This window comes from Falco naumanni, chromosome 1 (genome assembly GCF_017639655.2).
Source record: "Falco naumanni isolate bFalNau1 chromosome 1, bFalNau1.pat, whole genome shotgun sequence".
Classification (NCBI taxonomy): domain Eukaryota; kingdom Metazoa; phylum Chordata; class Aves; order Falconiformes; family Falconidae; genus Falco; species Falco naumanni.
The window spans coordinates 41,114,169-41,126,177 of NC_054054.1; the positions used below are offsets into that span (position 1 = coordinate 41,114,169).

The 12,009-nt window shown below is 51.8% G+C and overlaps 1 protein-coding gene across 1 annotated transcript in view; it reads right to left on the reverse strand.

The window, feature by feature from the left end:
* Positions 1 to 705: 705 nt before the first annotated feature.
* The window catches only part of RNF24 (ring finger protein 24), a 28,044-nt gene continuing 16,740 nt past the window's right edge, over positions 706 to 12,009 (reverse strand). The window contains 5 exon segments of the mRNA XM_040591191.1: positions 706 to 858; positions 860 to 956; positions 1,979 to 2,058; positions 5,044 to 5,085; positions 6,095 to 6,137. Of these exon segments, the coding sequence (XP_040447125.1) occupies positions 817 to 858; positions 860 to 956; positions 1,979 to 2,058; positions 5,044 to 5,085; positions 6,095 to 6,137 (304 nt within the window). The 3' untranslated portion in view covers positions 706 to 816.

Sequence of the window (12,009 nt, forward strand, 5' to 3'; positions counted from 1 at the left end):
GTAGCCCGTTACACCGAGGTGGGGGACACCGCCCTGGGGGAGGGTGGGTGGGGTAACCAAAGCCCACGGGACCCCACACTACTGCCACCCTGCCATCTCCCAGGGGCGACACCGGCTTCCCCGTCCTGGTTAGCCCTTTCGGAGGAGCAGTGGGTGCCGAGGAGGCTCCCGACGGCCGCACGAACCCCAGCATGGCTGCACCCACGGTGCCGAGATCCAATTTTTTAGGTAGGGATTGCAAAGGCGGAGGTAACCCCATCAAAAGAACGGCAAAGAGGAGAACGAGGCAGGAACCAGCCGTGACACTCCAGAGTCCCCCCATGCGGGTCGGGCATCGTTTTTGACGGTGTCGGCGTGGCACGGGGGCAGCAGGGCTGGGGAGCATACTGGGGCGTTCGGAGGGCATGTCGTGGCGCTGTGGGAGGCTATCGGGCACCCTGGGTGGATCAGTGCTGCTCTGTGATGGCCCACGCCGCTTCCCGGTGGATGTCGCGCTGGCAAAGGGACGTGCTGGAAGAAGAATATCATACAGGTGCCCACGGAGGACCCCAAGTCCCCCTTCACACCCCAGGAGGGCAGTTGAGCCTGGGCTCAATTGCGAGACCCTTCATCCTGGTATGGCTCCGCGGAGGCAGGTTTTTGGGGTGTGGGGCTCTTCTGCTTCAGCTGGTAGGGATGTGCCCCCCCATAAAGTGCTCCGGGCTCCCCACCCGGCCACCTGCGTCCTCGCCTGTCCCTCCGTGCTGGTGCCATAGTGCTTTGGTTGTCTCCAAGTCCCCCGGGGCTGGTGGCAGGGCAGTCCCTGGGGCAGCGGAGCTATACGATGTTCTCCGCGCCGGGGAGGGGGCCCTGGGGGGGGGCCGGGGTCCTGCTTGCTGTGCAGCTGGGCCAGCTGCAGCACTGGCATGTTGCAGAGCGGGCACACTTTCCGCACCTCCAGCCACTTGATGAGGCACCTGGTGGGGGACACAGACACGGGGGGGTAGTGGTATTACATGGGTGCTGCAAAAATAACCCCCTAACTCAGTGCCCCACACAGCCCTGCAGGGTGGCAGCCACCCCTGTCCCTCCGCGGCAGTGAGGGGCTGTGCCCTGGGGGCCACACCCCAGGCCTGACCTGTTGTCACCCTCCCTGGAGCGCTGCTGGTGCCCAATTTTCAATTCACCATTTAGGTGCCTTTATATTTTATTAGGGCTCTTTTGTGTGTGTGTGTGTATATATGGATTTTTGTGTACATATATATCATAATTTATATATATTTGTGAAATAGAGATATAAAAATATATACATACACAAAAATATAGAATATATAAAAAGTGACATGAATATATGCATTTTATAAACACATGATCTATAGAAGGTATACAAACATCTCATATATACATCACAGAATGTATATATATGATGCATATAAAATTCAGTGGTTTATGTTTTTGTACAACACATATATATAAAATTTTTTTATTTTTTTTTTCATAGAATCATGGAGTGAGTTGGAAGGGGCCCGGGAGGACAACTGTGGCCAGCTCCTCACTCAGCACAGGGCAACCTACAAGCTAAACCCCACAGCCGGGAGCGGTGCCCAAACGCCTCCTGCCCACCGACAGCCCTGTGGCCGTGGCTGCTTCCCTGGGGAGCTGGCTGCAGCAGTTCTCAGTGCCTATTTTATAAATATATATATAAATGTTATATATGCAGATATATATATACACACACACACATAGATATAAATATACATTCTGGAATATATGAAGTACGTGTGTGTATGTATATATAAAATTAAGTGGTTTGCCAGTCCACAACTGGACTTTTGCTGCTCCAAACACAAATCCATCCAATGAGGGGCTTTTAGCTGCAATTCCCCTCCTTCCCCTGGAACTGGGGTGGGAATAAACCCTGGGTGAGGAGCAGCACTACCTCCGGGGCTCGCCAGGCAGCCAGGGTGGCCCAGCTGCAGCCCCCCCATTGCCCACTCACTTTCTGTGGAAGGCATGTTTGCAGGGACAGATCCCCAGCTCGTCCTTGGGTTTGAACTCCTCCAGGCAAACGGCGCAGATCTGAAAGGAGAGGTGGAGAGAGACAGCAGTCAGCAGCAGGGGAGCACTTTTTTTGCACATACAAATGACACAGACATCTCTGAACCAGCCAAAACCCTCCCCCCCAAAAAAGAAAACCCCCTGCCCCTAAGCGATGCCCTCAGCCAGCTTCCATCTCCCCAGTGCTTGCCTTGTCCCACCCCTGGTTGGAGGAACGAAGGGCAATTTGGCTTCTGATGCCAGCAAGGATACACCGGGAGTGGGGAGAGAAACCCTCCCCGTGCTACAGGGAAAGCAAACTCCTCTTTTGCTACAAACCCCCTGTTTTGACCAAGCAGCTGCTTTTTATTTTTGCTCCCCGCGCCCCCCCCCCCCCCCCCCCCCCCCCCCGCCCCACCATCCCCCGCCACCGTGCCGGAAGGTTTCTGCATTGCAGCGGTGTGGCATCGCCCCCAGGGCCTTCCCAGGCTTCACTGCCCGGCCTTTGGGATCGGGCTTCAGGATCACAGCCTGAGGCTCGGGTCTCCCTTTCCTGATGGACGGGACCCCGAAGCAACAGCCACAAGCCTGGGATGTGTTTTGATGTGCCATAAGGCTTTAGGGTGCAGGGGGATGGATCCACGCTGCTGCTTGGCCCCTAGGACTGAACTGCATCCGTAGGGATAACTCTGGGAAGAGGAAAAGGCAAAGGGCGCATGTGTCTCCCAGGGCCGGGAAGGTTGGCTGTTTTCCCTGCAGGAAAGAGACCCAGCCAAAATCTGCTTCCCTCATACTGCTGGCTTTTCCTGACCCACTTTGGATAATCCTGGGGATTTTGGATATTCCCAGCTGCTTTTCACAGCCTCCCCGGCCTGGGAGTCTCTGGCAGTCCGAAACAAGGGCCAGCCCTGCTGCCAAAAGCCCTTGGGATGAGGCAGGTGGCTGGCAAGCACCATGGGAGGCTCCCGGCTTTCCTGGGGATGTGGTGCCCATCGATACCTCCCAAAGCTTGTTGGAGACTTTTATCGAGCAAGCAAACACTGGTGCAGCTGCTCAGGCCAGCCCTGGAGGAATGTGCCCATCCCGAGCTCCGTGAAAGCCTGGCAGAGGTGGCGTGACGGAAAAAAGGGGAAAACCAAACCCTGAAGCACGGGGCTGAAGAGCTAGATGGGCACTTTCCCCTCTGCAAGGCTCCAGGAAGTCCTGGCAGCCGCCCCACAATGTTGCAAAATCCGCCCCCCGTGTTCTGCTTTCCAAAAGCGCTTACTGTAAATACCCAAATCCAAATGCCCAAAAAGGGATGTTTCAGAGGGAGCTGGAGCAGAACTCTTCCAGCCCTTCCCAAATCCCAGGAAAAGGCTCGAGCTGCTCTGCCCCCTTCCCTGAAAGCATCTGGGCTGGGAGAGCTGCACAGAGCTGGGAACAGAGGAGATGGGGGAGGACAGCAAAGGGTTATCGCTGCCATTCCGGCTCTGGCACACTCCCAAGTCCCTCCTGCAACAAGCTTCTCACACCAGGAAGTGCTTTTAAGTCTGTGTGACAGTAAAAAACCCCACTGCAGGTCAATTTAATGTGAGTGGATCAGAGACAGGGGCCTGAAGCACAGACTCTGTCCCTCCTGCCCTAGGAATTTAGCCCCCGCACTGCGGGGAGCGGAGGGTGAGGATGAAACGTGGGACACGTTGCTCTCCTCAGGGAATTAAAACCAAAAAAAAGCAGCTTATAAACAAATGGAGCTGGTATTTAACAGCTGAGTGGACTCGTGTCTGGGATGCAGGTAGGCATTTTTGTGGTTATTAGGGGAAAGGAATCCAGCCCACGTTTGAAGCATGGTTCGAGCAGATTCCTGCTCAGTTTCAGCACAAAAAATGGTCCATAAATAGGGATGCTAAGCCCCAAAGCAGCCTGGAAACCTGCAGAGAACCTCAAGGGGCAGGTAGGTGGAGGTGGATTAGGATAACATTGTTACTCTGAGCCACATTTCAGCCTCCTCTCAACCCGTTAACACAGAGGGACCCAGCACAGAGCCACTGCTGTGCCCAACACTGCTGGCGCAACTCCCCCTGCAAAGGTTAAATGCAAAGTCCACCGGGGCTTTGCTTTACAGCTGCTGCAGACTCTGCCCCCCTCCCGACCCTGAGAAGAAAGCCCTCTGTTTTGGGGACTGCAAAAAGTGGTTTTAATTCTTAATGTGTCCAAGCAGACATGCCTTTGCCTGCCTCTTCCAGCCAGCTCTTCTCTGCAAAGCTGCAAACCTGGAGCGTGAGGGGTAGAAGCTGGGGGAACATGTTTATCTTTGATTTCAATTAAATTTCAGCAGAGTTTACTCAGCCCAAGTAACGCGGCTGGCAGAGATATGCTAGATATCGTCACGCTCTGATGGCGGCAAGGCCGAGCGGGGCTGGAGGGGACAGAACCGTCAACGGACACTGTTTATAACATGGCCCAGCCTGTCTCTGCCTCCCTTTTTATCCACAGCTTTTTATTGCAGTGATAATAATAATGCAATAAATAATAAAAATAACCACACAGCAAACAATAATAATACAGTAAAAGCTAAAGGGGGCCCAGGAGGAGGAGGGAGATGGTTTAATCCAGACCTCCTTTGCAGATGTGCTTTTACTGGCTGCACTAACAAGCAGTTAGACTTACTGGAAGAGTAAAGCAGCATCAGGAGCTGCTGCTAACCTGCCCTGGCCACACTCCCTCAAAAAGCAGAGCCAAGGTCAGGGCATCCTGGCTCGGGTCCAGCCCTGCCACCCTGCCCAGGCACTGCCAACACCCCACACTGCGCCCAGGCACTCCCAGACCGGGACAAAGGTTTCAGGGTGCTCCGTTTCTCCAAGAAGAAGTAAAGCAGTTGTGCTTTCCTGATTTCCAAAGCACACCTAGCTGTGTGTTTTGCTCCCGATGGGAGTTAAACTGGAGATTTTGCACCCTCCTACCATCCTCCATCCCCTCTCCAGTGCGAGGAAGAAGAGGGTGAGGGAGTCTGCTGCTATGCTACTGCCCCAGGGACATACTCACCTCATGTAGGTTCAGCTCCTTCACCTTTTCCTTGAGTATAACCTGTAAAACAAGAGTGCCAGGGGTCAGGACCCAGCTTCTGCCATGAGCATTCGCAGGAAAAATCTCCATAAAGAGGGATTCCATTTAGCATCCCAGTAGAAATGGAAACCCCCAGTAAACCCATCACAGCCAGGGAGCACATCACATCTTTACCCCTGCACAGGAACAGGGGGAAGGCAGCACTGGCACAGCTGTAACCACTAACACGAGGACCAAATCCAGGAGGTCTCCTCCCAGATTTAAACCTCCTGGGCTCCCACACTCTGCAACAAGCTCCTCCACTGACATCTGCCACTTCATTTTCAGTCCATGCAGGCTAAACACCTGGAGAGGGCTACAAACCCAGGACGACCTGGTATCAGCCCATCTCCACCCAGTTTCCTGCTCAAATGACACATCAGAGACAGAAAAATTATACAAGCCCTGGAGAAAATGGGACGTTGAAGCAGCTACCTGAACTGACCTCTTGGTCGTGTTTATTTTAACACAAGGCACTGGCATGTGTGGGAGCGTGCAGAAAACAGCTGGGTTTGCCAAGGCGTCGTGGAGGTGTTCCCTACGACAGGTCCACATGAGAGCCCCATGGCTGCAGGTGGTTCGGAGCAGCCGGGTCCAACCCAGGGAGCAGATCTGGACCCCACAAAACATCATTTAATTGCTGGGGAAGCAATGGTGTTACAGCTCACCAGCTGGAAATAAGCTGAGGGTTTGAAGAGGTTCCCAGTTGAGGTGTGTCAGAGATGTCCCCACTGCTCAGGGACCTCATCTGAAAATGCAGAGACCTGCAGGCTAACAGGTGAGAGATGCTCCCAGGATGCCCAGCTGGTAGAAAAACATTAAATCAGCAGGGACAGAGGTTTGTCCGGGTGTTACAATTTCTCTTCACAAAGACCAAAATGCTCCCCAGGAGAAGAACAGTACAAGGAAATTCGATGGAGTGACTACTCCAATGTGTATTCAGCACTAAGCAGAAGGGAAGAAGCTGACAACTGACTGCGCATCATCTCACCTGTTTGTAGGCGTAAAGCTCTTTGTGTGCTTGATGTCTGAGCCTGCAATCGAAACACAGAGAAACATTAATTCAGGCAAAAAATCAGGATTACTGTAATATCTCAAAGTTTCATTTCCTTCCTTTCTAGATTTAATCATTTTTTTACAAAAAAAATTTCATTTCAGAAATGAGTATGGCCACATGAAACTATATATTTAAGCAACAGCCAGCTTTCCGTGTAGCTGGGAAGGCAACACCTCCATCCAGAAGCACACAACTGCCTCCCCTTTTCCTCTTTTGTCTTCCCTCATTTTCCACACAGACAGCACCTGCACCGTTAAGACCAGCAAAAACTGTTGAGTAAATCACGCGCTGCCATAAATACCCTCAGTTTCCAACCAGTTCTGCTGCTAACAATTTCTAGACTGGGCGTGGCGCCTTTTTCCAGGTGATAGGTATTCAGAGCCAAGGAAAACTCCACTCGCATCCAAGCAATGACAGGGATAGAGACCTCCCGGCTCAGAGGTTTCCCACCAAAGCCCCCATCCCGCTGCTTGGGAGATGCTGGGTTCCTCAAACACAGCTTTATCTTCAGTTATGAGATCAATTGTGCTGCTTCTGCCTCCCAAACTCTTCGGAAGAAGCATTCAACAAGAGGCCACCCTTCTGGTTGAGCAAGCAAAGGACAGCTATTTATCCGAAGATAACACCAGAGCAGAAAGCTTTGGCAGAGAAGCAACCAGACGTCTTCCATCTCTCGCCTCCTATCACACGGGGCAACTTAATAACCGGAGATAACAAGCTGCCAAAAACCGCAGGAGAACAAACGTGCATCTTGGGATTTTGGGGGGGTTTGAGTTTTTTTTTCCTAATCAGGAGAGCAGACGGGGGTGTGCTACATTAAGGCACAGGTTGACAAGACTACACAATCACCCAGGGCACTCCCTGCCCCAGGGAAGAAGCCAGGGCCACAGCCAATGCAGCAAAATCAGGATTATAAACTGCATAAACTGGCTCCCCGCCCCGCTTTCAAAGCACTCTGCTCAGCATAATTTTGGGGGGTTTGGGTGGTCTTTTTTCCCCAACAGCATCCATTCCTGGAGCAAATCAAGGGACAGAGATGGAGGGGATGAACCTGTTGCAAAAATGCCTGCTGCTGTGGGAACTCCATCCAGTGGCAGCAGGAATTTGAGGCCACAAGCAAAGGGCCAGTCCCGTCCCCTCCCTCTCCAGCCTCCCCTTCTCTGGGAGGCATGGGTGGGAGCATTTTTCCCCATTCCTGGGGACTGAACAAAACAGCAAACACAAAAACATCACATCCCTCCATATTATTAATAAAACGTAATTCCACGGCAGAAAAAACAGCAGCCCATTTCCCGCAGCCCGCCAGAGCGCTCTGCAGGAATCAGCTGGCTGGAGAAGCCGAATATGCTCCTAAAATAAATACATTTTTAAAAAACTAACTGAAATGGCTTTTCATTACAAGACATGGCATTTAGTGAAGCGCTCCGAAAACGCAAGAGGGAAGTCATCAAGGCTAAAGAGTTGGCCAAAGACTTCTAATAAGATGTCAGTGTGTGTCTGCAGGGCTTGGACAGCCACAGGAATGTTTTCCCCAGCCAGCCTCGAGAGTGTGATTTCAGATGGGAAACCCCCTCGCCTGTAATTTCACTTTGAAAATATTCTGGGAGCTGTCTCAAACCCGGGCTGTTTCATTCTGAGCTCTCAGGGGCTTCCTGATCCCATAAGGCTGCAGCGAGTAAGTTATAAAAATAGGATGTAAAAATACATCCCTATCCTTTTTGCTCAAAAATACTCCAAAAAACCGTGGGCCTTAAAAGTCAAGGAATGGGTAAAAATGCACCTTAACGCAGCAGACAGAGTGGCAAGTAAGTCAGCAGCTCCTGAGCCCCAAGTTTAGAGCCATCCCTCCTCCTCTAATAATGCTGCCTGGCAGGGAACCTGCCTGCAGAGCCACGGATAAAATTGCAGCAGGCAGGAAGGAGAAGGCTGGGGTCGCATGCCTCCACCAACGACCTGAGCAGAAACACGAGCAGAAGATGCACGAACAATAGAGAAAACAGGATGAAACCAGCCCAATCCGCAGGGATCCTGGTGGCTGGGAAACTGGTTATGAAACACAGATGGGGCAAAGCTAGATGCACGGCTGGAGACCACATACAGGGGGAAAAACTCCCCCAGCACAGGAAAAAGCATCTGTCTTATGGAGAACCGAGCAGCCGCCAAGGCTTTGGCCCTGATGAGCCAAAGCCACCGGAGGGAAGGTGTCACGCAGAACAAGCTCAAGCTTCTGGGGATGCGGTGGTGGCATCTGGACCAGCAATGGCGAAGAAGCAACCACCTGGCCATGGATCTGCGCAGCTCCACGCTGTCAGAGCACGGATGCTACAATGCCATGGGCTAGTGCTGAGCTACAAGGGGAGACTTTGCCAAAAAAAACATTGCCCTGAAGGTTATGGGGAACGGCACGAGCACATCTGGTCCTGAGGTGTGCAAGCTCAGTCTGCTCCTCCACGCTTTCCTTTCAAAGCCAGGATTCCTGGGCCAGATGGATGCTGGTTGGACTTAGGGCAGCTGTCGTAACGAGACCCCAGATCCTGGCAGACGTTATTCCCCGTCGAGCCCAGGGCTTCATCCATCTCATGTCAAGAGCTGTGACTCCGGAGGAATTTCTGGCAGATGGCTGATTCAGATAAGGGACCACACAGCATCTTAAAAGCCAGCGCATGGCTGGAGATCGTGTGTGCATGCGCATGCCATCACCCATCCCTGAATTTAATAACCACCCCTCGTGGATTTTGTGATCTCTTCCCAAGTTTTCCATGCCTCCCACAAGAAAGGGAGTACTCTGTTTCTCCGGGTGACTCCGAATCATCTATAGCAAGTGAACTACGGGAATGAAATGCAGAGGAAACAATTTTTTGCAGGATTACCTCCAAGATCTGCTTATTTGACACTTCACAGCAGAAAGTGTAGAAACTGGTACTGACTCTGGCTCATTGCCCCATCACTGCATCACTCTCCCAGCCTGGCTGGGCTCCTTGGGCTCTCCAAACCCAACTGCAGCATTTGATCCTGGCAGGTCTGAATGCAGAAAGAAAGAGCCCTGTAAAAAAGGGCTTTTGAAGGGCTCTGTACCCTGCGCCTCCCGTAGACTTTAAGCCGCTCTAGTCTGGGCAGAGATGAGCCCTGCATAACCCACGGCAAAGCACGGGTATAGAGGATGCTGTGGCGTTCACCCAGGGTGAGCGTGCCTTCCATTTAAACCACGTGGAAAGCACAGCATCGCTCGGCTCAGTGTCCTTCTGAACTGAGTTTTATGGGACCGAAGGCAACACAAGGTTATTACTTTCATTACTTCAGCAGAGATCAGAAGCAAATCACTGCCTGCAAAATTTCATTTCCTTTTTCTTTCCCCCTTTTCTTTTCTTATTTTCCCAAGTAGAGGCAGCATCCATGAGGGTAGGACCTGTGCTTTGTATCGGAGTGGTTTGCGGCGGCAGAAAAATCGGAGATTCGCCTGGACTGCGCACAGAGAGCACTGCTCTTTGCTTTGTTTGTGGCTGAAATGCCTATCGGACTCCGTTTTGAGCCAACCTGATGAAAAATGTCACTTCTTCCTCCCCTCAGAGAGGGCAGCACACTCTCTATTCACACAGTTGCGAAGCGCAGCCCACGTGCTCTCCTCCCCTGGTGCATCCTTCATTTAATGCCACCAGCTCTCTGATGAGGGGGAGACACACCAGATACTGGCTCTTCTTCGCTCTGGATGCCTCCCCAGCTGGGGATGCCAAGGAGGACAGCACAGGATGCTCTGATCTGGAGCAGGTGATGAGAACCAGGGATGGTGTCAGGAGTTCCACTTGGTATTTGCCAAATATTTGCAGATATGCAAGTCATGAGAGAGGAGGGAGAGGGAGAGAATGGGCTGTGTTGCTTCTCCACCTAAGCAGGACGTGGGGAAAGCCATGAGCTGCTGTTACCTGCAAATAATCCCCACAGGTGCAAGCAGAGCCCTGGAGCTCCCGAGGGGACCTTCTTTGCCCAGACCCCTCTGCCTTGGGTCTGTTTCTCTGTGACGCCACTGTTTGATCCATGCTGCATCTGCTTGTTAAATTAACAACCCTCTTTTATACAGCCTCCAGATGTAATTCCATTAAAGTCACGCATGTCATTGCAGAAAGGGTTAGAAACATGGGGATAATCCAGGAGGCTTTAGCACCTGGTATGGGAGGGGGGAAAATTCAGTTTAGATTCAGTATCTTACTTTGTGCACCAAATCTTCCTGCCACAGGGCTATGGGTATTTGCTTGTTATGCAGCCAGGCACCAGTAATGCTTCGGTGTTTAACAGCACTGAAGGGGAGTGACATGGGGAAATCTTTCCTGGAATGATCATTTGCAATGCTCTGCACTTGCAGGCATGTGGTCCTCTCGTCCTGCTGTCCACCTGCAAGGCTTTCCAAACCACGCTGAAGCTTCAAGCTTTTATACCCCACGCAAGCTGAGATTACACGGCAGCTTCAGAGGTGGATACTCCTGGGGCGCATCCGCACAGCTAAAACCCGTGGCACAGAGAAACCCTCCCAAACAGGGGCTGGAGGATTCCTGTTTGGCTGTTTTGCCAATGATAGAGCTGGGGGCGGTGGTTTGAAGAGCAATTCATAGAGTCTCCATAGAGTTTAGGGCTATAAAGGGATCATTAGATGATCTAATCCAACCTCCCATCTATCATAGGGTGTTAAATAGCACTTCGTTACTCCTGGGAACGGGAGCCAGTACGTCTCATCCAGAAAGGTCCTCTGTCTTGATTTAAAGACATGAAGAGACAGAGGACTTGCCACTTCTTTTGCTGGCTTATTTCACCAGTTACTCAGCCTCCCTCTTACGACACACCTCCAGCTTCTAAATTTAAAGATTTTCTGGCTTGATCTTCCAGACATTACTACTTGTTATTTCTTCTTTGGGGCAGAACACACCCAGCAAGACCTGGTGCCCAGAAAAATACTCTGAAGGTCCAAACGGCTCTTCATTTTGCAAGCGAGCCATATAGATTCAAGCTCAATCTGGGCAAAACACATCCTTGATCCTTCTGAGCACCATTTGTCTATTTTTTTTATTTTTGCATCCCCTCCCACAGGCATCCCAGCTAAAATGCAAACGCTGAACACAGATGCAATACCCCAGCACAGGCCTTGTTAACATCGAGCACAGAGATACAAATTGCCTGGTCAGGGATGACCTCTCGATCTGTTTCCGCCTTGTTTGCCAGGGAGGACAGATGTGTTGCACCTTCAAACACCCTCTTCTTGTACGTAACTGTGGGCAAAAGCGAAGATTTGATGTCCAGGCAGCCCCAGTCACCCCTGGGTAAGACTGGGTTTGGGCGTTTGGGCTCACTTGCAAGTTTTAGAAGATTTTGCTTCGTACAGAGTTGAAAATAGGTGATAATTATCACATATTTCGAAGGCGACACTGAAATCTTGCTTCCCTGGTCTGCAAAAGTAGGACAAAACATCTTCAACACCCTCTGGGTAGTAAACCTGGTGGGACTGGCTGCTGTGAGCCAGACAGATGCAGCCTCTGTGGTGCAAGAAGAGACCTGACACCTGCCTTACAGGTACAGAGGGATGTACGGCTAGCAGGGAACTGGGCCATCTGAAAAGCCAGAGGGCGGGGAAAGGGGATGGAAAAGCTCTTCTGCAACTTGGCAGAACTCTGGCCCTGTGGGATTTCAGCAGCCACTGCTGGCAGAGCGATGCCCTCCGCTCCCAGCCACAGGGAGAGGCACAGCCAGCCCTGCATCCCAGGCTATCAGCACAACTGGCCCCCATCGCTGCCTCAATTCCCAGGCACCGTTTTTCCCTACTTGCCTCTTGCTCTCCCTCCAGCAGGAAGAGTTCCTCCTCTCAA